Source organism: Aotus nancymaae, unplaced genomic scaffold (assembly GCF_030222135.1).
Source record: "Aotus nancymaae isolate 86718 unplaced genomic scaffold, 86718_ANA_hifiasm-v0.15.2.pri h1tg000014l, whole genome shotgun sequence".
NCBI classification, from domain to species: domain Eukaryota; kingdom Metazoa; phylum Chordata; class Mammalia; order Primates; family Aotidae; genus Aotus; species Aotus nancymaae.
This window is the reverse complement of record NW_026988425.1, coordinates 7,306,155-7,319,524: the sequence shown is the minus strand read 5'-3', so window position 1 is coordinate 7,319,524 and position 13,370 is coordinate 7,306,155. Positions and strand designations below refer to the sequence as shown.

At 40.9% G+C, this 13,370-nt stretch overlaps 1 protein-coding gene across 1 annotated transcript in view; it reads right to left on the bottom strand.

Annotated features, from left to right (window-relative positions):
• ADCY2 (adenylate cyclase 2) overlaps positions 1–13,370 on the bottom strand; it is a 436,690-nt gene that overhangs the window by 304,562 nt on the left and 118,758 nt on the right. The window contains exon 3 of the mRNA XM_021675367.2: positions 11,729–11,890. Coding sequence (XP_021531042.1) covers positions 11,729–11,890 — 162 coding nt within the window. The remainder of the gene's footprint in view (positions 1–11,728; positions 11,891–13,370) is intronic.

The following is a 13,370-nucleotide window of genomic DNA, read 5'->3' as shown; positions in this document are numbered from 1 at the left end:
AGCAAGCCCAAATTCAGAGGGAATTAACATTGTAAAGAGACTACTCCACTTTATAAAATACAGTTTAAACCTTGAATGAGACTGCATTTATAAGAAAATGTCTTTAAGAAAAACAACATCCTGAAAATAAAGTAAATCTAAACAGAAATATTTTCACAGGAAAAGTAGAAAACAATATTTAATATAGTATGTATATATATATGCATATATACACACACGTATCTGTGTATATATGTAAACATTTCAGATTACAGAAGCTTATGAATAAAGCACTCAGAATCATCTCTGACCCATGGCCAGTGCTGCATAAGTGTCTGTTATAATTCTTGAGATATATGCCAAATCCTCAATGAGTTATTTGTGAAAAGGATCAAACCACAAATTAAAGAAAAACACAACATGACCTACTGAGGATATTTCTAAAAATCCAAGAATTGCTCCACATTACAAAAGGAGAGAAATCATACAGTCTTGTCCATGAATGATTTTTTTTAAAAAAAAGTATTTTGAGGGCCGGGCACAGTGGCTTACGCCTGTAATCCTAACACTTTGGGAGGCCGAGGTGGGTGGATTACGAGGTCAAGAGATCGAGACCATCCTGGTCAACATGGTGAAACCCCGTCTCTACTAAAAATACAAAAAATTAGCTGGGCACGGTGGTGCGTGCCTGTAATCCCAGCTACTCAGGAGGCTGAGGTAGGAGAATTGCCTGAACCCAGGAGGCAGAGGTTGTGGTGAGCCGAGATCGCACCATTGCACTCCAGCCTGGGTAACAAGAGCGAAACTCCATCTCAAAAAAAAAAAAAAAAAAAGTCTTTTGATACACTTCTAGATTTACACTTTAAAACAGAAACAAAAACAAGAGTCTCTAAATAAGAACCAATGGCTACTTCCTTCACACTATAAAATTTATTTTATTTAACCCAAAAGCCAGCAGATGGCTTAACAAGAAAACATTAGTCCTACTAAATAAAAAATTAGAGAAATGTGTCTATTATGACTGCCTTAATAATTATTTTCTTCCTGGAGGAACCAGGCAAAGCAATTGTAAAGAGAAGGTAGTTTTAAAATTTGTAAAGTAGAGATCTACTTGAAAATGATGTGACTACATATCTGGAAAATGTAAGGGGATGAAATGAAAAACTTCTACAAATAATGAGAGAACTCTCAAGTAGCTAGAGGAAAAGTGTATGCACTGAAAATCCTATGAAACTCTCTCTCTCTCTTTCTCTTTAATGTGGACCTATCACCTGTTTGTAAAATAGGCAAAGATTATCAAGAATAGATGTTCAGTTGCCTTACCTATCTGCAACCATCCGGCAAGAAAGCTTTCTCTGTTTGCTCTATGGATGATAGTCTCGTTTCAACAGGGTGAAATTCCCATATGTTTCTTCACTCTGAATTTTTGTAGTTTTTCTTTATTTTCCTATGTTACCAGAAATACTTACCAAGAAGCTATCTTCATATGTTGTGCACTACAGAGCTTAGTAATGTCTAAACAGGCAAGAGAAGGGAGAAGGGAAACTTCAAGGCCCAGACTCTCTGGCCTTCAAGAATACATGAACAGTCTGAAATAACCCATGGAGGGAAAGAAGTATAAGAGCAGCCCAACTGTGGGTGTTGGTATCTGCGTTGGCTTGAAACGTAGACTCGCTCAGTAGTCAGCTCCACTGGAAACCTCAAAATATGACTTTGTTTGGAATAAGGTCTTTGCAGAAGTAATTAAGTTAAGAATGATGCAATGAGATCATCTTGGATTTAGCATGGCCCCTAAATACAATGAATGCTGTCCTTACAAGAGACAGAAAAAGGGAAAATGCAGGGACAAAGAGAAGAAGGACATATGAAGACAGGGGCATAGATTGGACCTATGGAGCCTCAGGTGAAGGCATGCTGAGGACTGTTGGCTGCCACCGGAAGCTAGGAGAGGCATAAACGTAGTCTCCGTCACAATCTCCAGACAAAACTACCCCTGCCAACACCTTGGTTTTGATTTCTTTGAGATAATAAATGTCAGAATTTTTAAATATCTGTTGTATCAATCATCCAAATTTGTAGTAATTTGTTACAGCAGCCTTGGAAACTAATACAGTTTCTCATCTTGTGGGTGGTAGAAGAGATTCAAAGACATGGAGCTGTAGAAGTGCATGTCTTCAAGACCACAAAACTTAGATGTAGCATGGTCATCCATGTTATCAAGGTACCATGAAGCTGCTCTGAGTTAGAGGAAAATAGCAGCTCTCCAGGTTGTCTGGGTAACAGAAGTGAGCTGCTCCAAGAAAGAAAACACTCTAGACAAAGAGTGGCATGATAATCTAAGATACCCAGCTCTCTATATGCCTACTCCTGTATTTTTTTTCCCTCTTATTTATGCCAAGGAGTAATTTGGGGAACTGTGTCCCAAGGGTTTTCAAAGTCAGCTATTCCATTAACCTTCAAGAGCTCAGACCCTCAGGCATTAGCAGAACTTTCTATGCACTCATCAGTGTCATGTGGGCTTCTCACACCTTACTAGGATGAAGTGCAGTGCCTTGAGTCTTGGTAGGGCTCACCACAGGGCAGTCAATCAGAACCAGACTTGGGCCCTGAGAGTCTTACACATATATGATCCAACTCTTGACTTACTCAATTCATAGGTCATTTGGGTTTTGATTATGAACATATTTCTCAAAGCATTTTTACACCCAGTTTCTTAAAACTTCTCTAAAGTTATGTAAATTTAGCAAAATACATTACTGCTGCTGCTGCTGCTGCCTACTATTCATTGATGGCTAAGCACCAGCCTAGCTTGATTCCAGGTTCTTCTTACAGGTCATCACATCTAATCAGCACCAAGGCCAGCAACCAAGCGAGGAGGTTGGCCATTGCTGCTGCCATTTTACAGATTAGAAAACTGAGCAAGCTAAAGAATTAGGCTAAGCTCATGCCCTGTTTCAGCCTGGCTTCTCCAGGAAGCACATTCTGAAATGGGGTTTAGCGTTTATTAGGGAGTGCCCTCAGGATCAGTGCCCATGGGGAAAGACAGAAGTGGTGCTGGGCCCAGGGAGAAGCTAAGCTGCTGTGCAAGCCCCAAAACTGGCAAACTCACACACATCCTGTAGCCGAAACGACTATAAGAGTTGCCTGCATTCGACCAAAATGGAAGGAGTTTATACCCCCAACTCTATCAGTCATGGATGTGAGCCACCCTCACAAGGGCACAAACTCGGGCTAGCAAGTGTTTTCAAGCATTCCCCAAAGAAGCTGATGGCTGAAAGCCAGCTGCAGACTACACTCCCAACAGCTGGGTAGCCAATGTTTTCTTGAGGGGGACCTGGGACATCTACTTCCATGTTCACTGCACACAGCTATGATGTAGGAGAAGCAGAAGCCAAGCCAGATTCTGCCCGAGGCCAAAACGCTTGCTCTTCTCACCCTCCCACACTCGCTGCCAGGTACAGACATTCAGGGGATGCTGAGAGGGGTCTCAAAAATAACTAGCCCAGAGTCTGGCCAATGGGATCTCTCATCTCCTAGGAGAGGTAAAAATTGATGCACATTATTCTCAAAGAAAGCATGCTGTGGTTATTGCTGCAAAAACAGAAGGCACATCCCCTCCCTCTGCTCCCAGTCTGCCCAGCTTGTTGCACTCTGAAAACAACAATGTTGTGATCTACCATCAAGTAGTTATTATTATTAATACCTGATGCTTCTGAGCACTAAGTATGCACCTGGCCCACTTATGTCCCTTTCATTTATCACCTCATTTCCTCATCCCTGCTGCCCTAGGAAGAGGCCAGGATAATCATTTCTGTTTTACAGATAACTAGGATCAGCCCAGCTCTGTCTCTCCCTGGACTGTCTCCAAGTGATGAGTACCTCCTCTTTCCACTGCACCAACTCACTGGGTTTCTCCTTACTCTTTAAAGAGAATCTCTTAGAGCCAGAGCAATGCTCTTGTTAAAGTCAAGCTGCAGATATATGATTCTCTTCAGTTCATATAATTTAGCAGATTCATCATTCTGTGCTGCAAGAACATAGGAGGAGTCTGTCCTGTGTGACTTGTCATTAGGAATGCTGATTTTCTCACTGTCTTACAGAGGTTTCAAAGAGTGATTGCTGGTGGTTAAATAGATGTTTAGAATTAGTAGCATTCACAAATTACCCCCTCCCTAAAAAATAAACATTTGGAATGAACAGAGCCTCGTTTTCTTTGTAAGTAATAGACCAAAGATGCAAGGATTGGTGAAATTAAAAGGAAAATCACTGCCAAGATGCCAAGTGAAACATTAGTGGGTGGTGCCTCTAGCCAACATTTAATCAATTTATAGTATATTCAACATAAATCCATTGCTTAGAATAACCAGAGAATACAGGGTACAGATGACAGAATCAAGAGGATAGAGACAGTTAATGGGTGACTGTCATTTTTATTTTTAAAGAAATTCTTCTTATTTAATGCTCCTTTGATCAAATCTCCAAGATAAATTTATGTTATTATAGAGGTTCTTTACACTTCTCTTCCCTCAATGCCCTCCACAAAACAGCTACAAAATGCCTGAAAGTCAACCTAGGTCTCATCCTACCATTACAGTCAAATTGTTAGTTACCAACATGAAAGTTCTATGTCTGTAACTTTCTTGTATTTTTGTTCTAGAAATTGTCAGTGCATTAATGCTGGTGTTTTGTTCACTGGCTCTACCAAAACCCTCCCTAGGTATAGGTGTCAGGCCTGAGGAGGGACCAGGCAGGAGAAAGGAAGGCAGGGATGGGAAATGTGTTCAGATTTGCTTTAGCATTTAGTTACATTAGGCACTTTCCTATTTTTAGCTCCTCCCTATCCTTACTCCCATTCCTTCCAATGATAATGCCTTTGAAACAGGTAAGCAATGTCTTGCTAAACCTAAGAAATGGATTCTACTCAATCAATAGCTTCATGTCATACAAAATGGGCAATGATATAGTCTCCTTTTTTTTCCTGCAGAAAAAAGTAATACCCTATGCTTCCCTGAAGACCAAACAGTCAGAACAGAGATCCAAATTCCCAACAATTAGTCTCTCCCACAGCCAGAAACCGGGCAGCTGGTAACCTGCTGTTTTTCCTTTGAGCTTCTCAGATTAGACCCTAAATGTGATTTAATTCCAGACTCCAATATAGACTTCCTGAATTATACTTAAAAAGGCTCATTTATGTAACAAATCCACAGTACTATTGATGACACACTTGGCATAGATGATTTACTGTATTAGGTGCAATCTAAAATTTTTCAAATTGTACCACAACTTAAATATATTAGAGCATCCCACAGTGTAAAAGACTCCTATAAAATTTCTCTAACATATAAGTAATCCTGTTATACAATCAATAAGCACTCCTTAGCTTTGCTTCTTTAATAAATATGGATTCTCACATAACTGGCTTGCTTAAGTAAATCTATATTCAAATTGCCCTCTCTCTCAAGGGAAAATAAAAGTTATATGAAATGAAAATTCAGAATGTGCTATGAATACCAAGGCAATCAAAATGTAAGAAAAGTGAGTTTCAAATACAAAGTGCAATCACGATGTATAAATAGGAATATACAGAAATTCCTTGGGGTTGGCTCATGATTATGCCAACAGTGATACTAACCTACAAAAGCACAGCAAAGGAAGAACAGGCGCAATACATCTTTATGAAATAAGCACTAAACGAGCACATGCTTCAGGCTGGACCATGGATCCTGACCTCTGGACCCACGAGCCTGGCTGGAAGGCACGATCCCAGCCTCGGATCTCCTCTGAGAGCTGAGACAGGAGGCAGCCGCCACAGCATGAGGTGGGTGGAGGAGAATGTTTCTCATCTTCTTTTCCTAGTCTCCATTTCCCTTTGCCTTAATATGACAGTAAGCAAAAAAGACTCCTTGCCACTCTCATGGAACTTCCAGTCAAATGCATGTTATCCTACGAAATAAGTAATATTATTATTTTCTAGTTAAACACGAATTGCTAAGTGCTTTTTGTGTTTACACTAAATTTATCACATAGAAATGATATATTCTTCTTAGATAGATAATATAAAACTGCTTCTTTTTAAGTTTTCTGATATTTAAATATTTTCTTCCCTTCATTGTTAAGGGATCCAGTATGTCTTCATAATCCCAGATTCCAGAAAACTGTTTCTTTGAAATTCAGTTAGGATAACAAAGAGAAAACAATGATTTAAAAAACTTGCAGAGAACAGTATGAAATAAATCTGAGAGTGACTGAAAAATTTCTTCCTCTTTCACTAATAAGCTATGTTCAGAAATGTATTAGTCCTGTTTCTTGTCCCACCTTTTCTCCCTTTTTTTCTTTATTGGTATATAATAGTTGTACATATTTTGAGCGTACATATGCTATTTTGACACTTGTTTACAAGGTGTAATGATCAAATCAGAGTACTTCAGGGAGCCCTCACCTCAGACATTTCTCCTTCCTTTCTGTTAGAAGCACTACAATTCTCCTATTTTGAAATACATAATTCATTGTTGTAAACTATAATTTCCCTACTGTACTATCAAATACTAGAACTTATCCTTCTCTCTACCTGCTTTTTTGTACTTGTGAACTAACTTCACCACCCGCTTTCCTTCCCAGCCTTCCCTTTTCTTATCGTCCTTCTCCTTGCTTCCTGCATGATTCAGCCCTGAAGCCATCAGACAAGGTCCCGTAAGGAAGTATCTGCACCAGTAGTGGACGGCGAAGGCCAAATTCATCCAAAGGTGACAAAGCTGGGTGTGAGACATGTCCAGAATGGGAAAGCCAACTGCACGGGGACAGAGCCTGAGCACTACAGGGACACGTAGGCACAGGGCAGCCCCACAGGCGTGGGTGTCAGGGCCTGGCCAGAGGAGGGGACATCTAGGCATGGGGTAGCCCTGCAGATATGGGTATCAGGACTCGGACAGAGGAGGGGACATCTAGGCGCAGGGCACCCCATAGGTATGGGTGTTAGAGCCGGGACAGTGGAGGGGACCCTAAGTGAGGGTTAGCCACACATGCATGGGGTGTCAGAGCCCTGGCAGGGGAGGGTACATGCTTGCAGGGGACAAACTGGGTGCAAGGATCAGAGCAGGAACCAAGGAAGGAGGCATCTTTATGTGAGGAGGGGATGGCAGTAGAAATAGGAGGCCGGTTACAGACGCGAATTGGTCCAATAAAGGAAATCTATCATAAATCATGGGAGCTAGATAGTTTTCACTGTTGGTCAAGAGAGTTACAATTGAAAAGGTGAAAACTGCAGTGAAACCTATGGTGGCTTGAAAATGAAAATGTCCTTGTGAAGTCATGACTATTAGTATTTACAACACACACACACCTGCACACACACACACACATGTGCACACACACACACATATAATGTAGATATAAATGTGTGTAGGCCTCACCCTGGTGCAGTGACGTCCAACACCTAATGCCTAGATCGTGCCTCTAAATGCTGTTTACAAAAAAAAAAAAAAAATCAGGGTTCCTGATTCTCTTATCAAAGAGGGCTGCTTTTAGGTTCAGGCTGGAGCAGGGAGGAATAAGATCGGCCAGAAAGATCTTGTTCCACCAGAAAGCAAGAAAGGGCTCCAAGGATGGTGGGAATGTATCAAGAGGACACACAGGCCAGCTTGAAGAGGTGCCCACTGGACAAATCAGAGACAATGTGGGCATCAAAATAAAGAGCGGTGGTAGCCGGGTGCAGTGGCTCACGCCTGTAATCCTAGCACTTTTGGAGGTCAAGGCAGGCAGACTGCCTGAGCTCAGGAGTTCAAGACGAGCCTGGGCAACACAGTGAAATCCCATTTCTACTAAAATATTTAAAAAAAAATTAGTCAGGAGTGGTAGCGTGTGCCTGTAGTCCCAGCTACTTGGGAGGCTGAGGCAAGAGAATTGCTTGAACCTGGGGGGAGGAGGTTGCAGTGAGCCGAGATTGTGCCACTGCACTCCAGCCTGGGTGACAGAGCAAGACTCTGTCTCTTAAAAAAAATAGCAATGGTAATGGTGTATAATCTATTGAATAAAATGGGAAAATACAAGACTGTATAGATATAAATAAATAAATAAATACATTGAAACAAGATATATGTGTAATTTCAAAGTGCCTTTCTACAAAATGTCTTAATTATAAAGAGGAAAAGAGTAATTTCTAGGTGAAAGAGTTGTATGGACACAGCCATAATACAAGTGAACACCGTAGGTATAAAGACAAAGAGAAGCGATGCAGCCTGGATTGCACTCCAGGAGGACGCACCCACCATCGCTCTGTGATGCTTGCCAAAGATGCAGAACCTGAATCTATTCATGAGGAAGCATCAACTCAGCTCAAGTTGAAAGACATATTACAAAATAATGGTCCTTCCACCTTTAAAAGTATTAGGACCATAGGGCCAAAGAACCACAAGTGGATTGTTCCATCCTGTAGAAGACCAAAGAGATGGGGGAACACATTGCCATGTGTGATGCCATGCTTCTGAGCTGGGTCCTTTTGTGATGAAAGACATTATTGGGAAAGCTAGAGGAACTTGAATGGGGTCCGGGCATCATATGGCAGTCACAGAGCAATGTGGACTTCCCGGTGTTGGCAGGTGTCCTGTGGTTACGTAGGAGAATGGTACCATTGGAAATACACACTAAAGCATTGGGGTGATAGGGTATCAGATTGGCAACTTATCTTTAAATGGTTTAGAAAAAAATAATTCTCTGTACTCTATTTGCAACTTATTGGTAAGTCTGTTATTGTTTCAAAATAAAAGTTACAAAGTATATTAGTGATTACACCTCAGGTTGAAAATTAAGGAATACCATCCATAATTTTCAGTTATTAACTAAATTTCTTTAATTAGGTGATATATCATAGCCTGAGAATGCCTCTACTTCAAGGGAAATGCTGGAAAAATGAATTTCCTGAAGACAATGAACTCTTTTACACAGCAGGGAAGGAGTACATGGATTTGTCTTTAGTGGATATTTTGATTAACAGATAGGTTCTAAGTGCTATCCGTGGATTGGCAGTGTTCAAATGAATAAAATGAAACAATAACTTCTTAATATGGATCTGTACTGAACAAAATGCATCCTCCTTTAATGGCTTTGAAGGCAGGGTGATGCTGGCTATCATTTGTGGGCAACCTCTTTCTTCACATCAGGCCAGTATCCTTTATTTTACGTAGTGATGCATTAAACAATTACACTACAGCAATACAACCAGCAAATTTGTAAAATTCTAATTTATATACACCATGTGTAAAAAGAATTCAATAAAGTGTTTTTCTAGAACCTCAAACCAGTGGTATTTTTAGATTATATTTCCAACAGTGGTCAGGGGTACTGAAAGCTCCTTTCTTCATTACTGTGGCGTTTACCTACAAATCTCCCATTTTAAATCTGTTCACATGTTCCACCTTTCCCATCTCTTAGAGTTACTGTGAAACTGTTTCTGAAAAAAATGGGAAATGGACTTCATCTTATTCTGTTCTCTTGGGTCTTATTCCTTTATAAAATATTATGGAGTGAAGCATTTTTATTCTTTGCTCAATTCTAGAATTATCCCATTTCTGGCTGTTTGCTAATAAGGAGTATTTTTCTTTGTCTGTTTTTGAAATTGAGTAAATAAAATGTAAGATTCCATCTTTCCCATTTTTTTTTACCAAGGCAGAAAATAAAAAATGCTTTAAAAAAACACCTCAATAAAGAATACAGTATTCAATGACCTATAATACATAAAGTTCTTCATGTAGACCTTCATTTTCCTTTTTTTCTTTTTTAACCCTATTTGATTCTTACAGAAAGGTGCTAAAACCTCTTCTTCTGAAATATTGTGTGTCCTATTACATCTGTACCAGCAGACACTTCATTTATTCATGAAAGAGCAGAAAAGATAAGTGCAAAGTGTTCAAGGGATGTGTCCCAGGTTACCCTAAACAGCGAAGGTGCTGTGAGCCATGACATGTTTGAGTGTCTTACTGCTCATTTGAAAGGGGACTTTACACAGTAATTTTCAGAATATAAAGTGGCTGAGCAAGTTGTTTTCTCATTCTCCTGCAAAAAATAAGCCCACCACCCTAACCCATACGTGAATACCTAATGTTGAGCTTAACAGCTCAAATAAATGAGAAGATGGAAAAGTGGAATTTACAGGAGAAAGGAGAAATGCCACACAGATATCCTCAGGAGAGGCTCTGAAGTGCAGAAACAGGAAGTGAGGGCTAGGGTAGAGATTGTATACACAGGAGTGTGTCTTGTACTTCTTCCCAGGCATGACTGGATTGTTCTTTTGAGTAGAAGGGTGGTTGGGGGGAATGGGGAAAAGCTGGTCAAAGGATACATGCTTTCTGTGATAGGATGAACAAGTACTGGGCATGTAATGTACAGTGTGGGTGGTGATGGATGTGTTCATTAATTTGAATGTGACAACCATTACACAATGTATACATATAGCAAATCATAATGCTGCATACCTTGAATACGTACCAACTTTATTCATCATTTACATATTTTAAAATAAACATAAAACACCCACCTTCATTCTCTCATTTGATTAGTTACTGGCTGGCCTCTGTGTCTCAGGTGGTGCAGGTTACTAGCATGTGTCAAAGGCAATAGAGAGGAACCATATGGCCTTCCTTCTCTTCCTGGGAGTGGGCACTTTTTAGTAATAGCCAAATGAGCCAGGGTGAAACTCTAGCCTGCTGTGTAAAGTTAGAGGCCAGTGCCTTTACACTCAGTATGGACAAACGATGCTTAATGAATGCAGGTTTTCCTGGCTACTCTTAATGAATGTTATGTTACAAGCAGTAGGAGATGAGTATTGAGAACAGGGATCCCCAGAAGCTTTCCAACTAACAGAGACTACTACAGACCCAAGAGTAAGCCTCCACTTCCACCTCAAGTTTCCAAATGAAATAGCACATCAAGTGAACAAAAAACTGGTTTCTCAGACCCAGCAGGGCTGAGGTGACCCATGTCGAAAGTCCCTTTACAATGGCATAGCACTGTCACGATTGCAATTTTCTCAGCTCGACTGCATTTTATGCCACAGCTACGTTTGCTGCAGTTGATCCCCACAGAGCAAATTAAACATGTTTTTAATAGGCAAAACAGAGAATGTTAGGAATTGCTCCAGATCACTGACCCTTGTGTTTATATGTGTACATAACTAGAAATCAGATAGCTTTTAAAAAGCTTGTTAACTAATTAAATAGAATGACTTCTTTGAAATGCCATTTATTAGTAAGGCATAATTTGCTGTTGTAGCATTTTAAAGAATTATTTTATTTTTGAATGCTCATAGACCTGCTAGAACATTTTAAAATGAAGAAAATTTTTATCTTTGTAAAGAGAGGGTTTTGAATATCAAGGTAGAGAGAGATGGGAACAAACTATGAAATTAATCATAAAAGTTATTTCACTATAAAAATGAGTGCTGAATTATGACATATAACAAAAACACCTTTTGTTCATCAAAATCACACCACCATTCAGCAATTGGCAAAACAGAATTGTCACATCCAACTTTCGTGCTAACGTTACTTTCACGGTTGCTAATTGCTAAGTGACTGTGGATCCCACCAATGGAGTGGGCTGTTTCCTCAGTGTTGTTGGGGGTCAGCCTCAAGGGGCAGAAAGGGAGCAGCTGCCAAGTACCACACTACAGACACACCCCGAATGGGCCAACAGCACCTGCCTCACCCCCTGGCGGGATGTGGACAGTCATTCTCCACGGATGTGGAGATTCACCCACCTGCCAGACCAGGTGCTCCTTGGCCCCCGGTGTCGCAGACAGGCAGACGCTAAGCACGATGGTGTGGGAGGAGGAGGTGAGGACACTGGCAATGATGGCATCTCGCATGTTGAAGGGCAGCATAGTGTACACCACGAAGATGATGAAGAGGAAGAATGATACCTAAGGGAAGGGAAGAAGAACATTGAGAGTCACCAAATATTCTGGTTTCTAGGAGCCTCCAGTTTCCATCCCATTAAAGGCTGCATAGAACAGCATGAGAAATGCTCATTTAAGAAATAATCTATGAACAAAATAGGGTAGTCTATGCAAGTATGTTCACTGGATTACAATATCAAACTAATCATTGTGATGGAGAAAAGCTTCTTTTCAAAATTTTGGGACTTCACTTTGGTATCCAAACCATTGCATGAGTATGGATGCAAAGCTGATCCTAAACTATCAGGATTTTGTATCTGTGCTTTAGAACATGCATAGAGGGTTCTTGAAGTTGTCTTCCAAGCTGCAAAAGGGTACCCACGGAGGAGGGACAGGCGTCATTGGGGGAAAGCAGATGCCGAGAGCACGGGTATGTAACAAACAAAATAAACCAGCCTGTGGATGGCTTAGCTGCTGTGGAACTCAGTGTGGCAATTCCTCAAGCAGTTAAACATACACAGCAGCTTTGCTCTTGTGTATATCCCCAAAAGAATTGAAAACAGGCACTCAAACAGACACATGTACGCCCATTTCATAACAGCATTTTCCAAGTAACCCAAGGTGGAGACAGAAATCATCACAGGGTGAATAAACATCAGAATATTATTCAGCCTTAACATGGAATAAAGTGTCAATGCATGCTACCATGCAGAGAAACCTCAAAAACATGCTAAGTGAACAAAATCTGGGCAAAAGACCTCTTAGTATATGATTCCATTTACATGAAATAGCCCGAATAAGTAAACCCACAGAGGTGGAAAGTACATCGGATATTGCCAGGCTCTGGGGGGTGGGGACCGGGCGGGGAATGGAGAGTAGCTGCTGACTAGGTGCAGATGATGAAAAATTCTCTGAAACTAGATGAGGTGTTGGTTGCACGACATTGAGAATATCACCTTAAATTGGGTAATTTATGTTGTGCGAATTCCAGCTCCATCAAAACAATCTACATGAAACCTCTCAGAGAAACGTTTGGCATGAAAAATTAAATGATTTAATACGTAATAAAATAGATCATTCTTCTTACAAACAAGCAGAGACAGAAGAACATCAAAAAGGATGAAAGGTGAACCATCCAGTTGGAAGGGACTGAGGGCAGCGAAATGGTGGCGGGGAGGGGTATGTGGCCAGCTTCCCAGGCAGCTCTTGACTCCAAGGTGAAGGGACGCTAAGGGAAGTGTGCCCCACTTTCACAGTGTGACCTGTGTCACTTGAAGGGGATGCTCAAGCGCTGCACGGCTGGAAGGACGTGGTGCAGTCACGCCAGCGCTTCTGGTACCGAGTCTGGATGTGAGCTGATGAGAAGCATGTGGGCAATGGGCTGGGCTCCCAACGGAATAAAGAGAGGGAAGCCTGGGAGAACACCAGGCTTCTTCCCTCCTGGGAACCTGCACCATATATTATAACCTGAAAAGAACCATCTGTCACCACTTCACTATTCCAG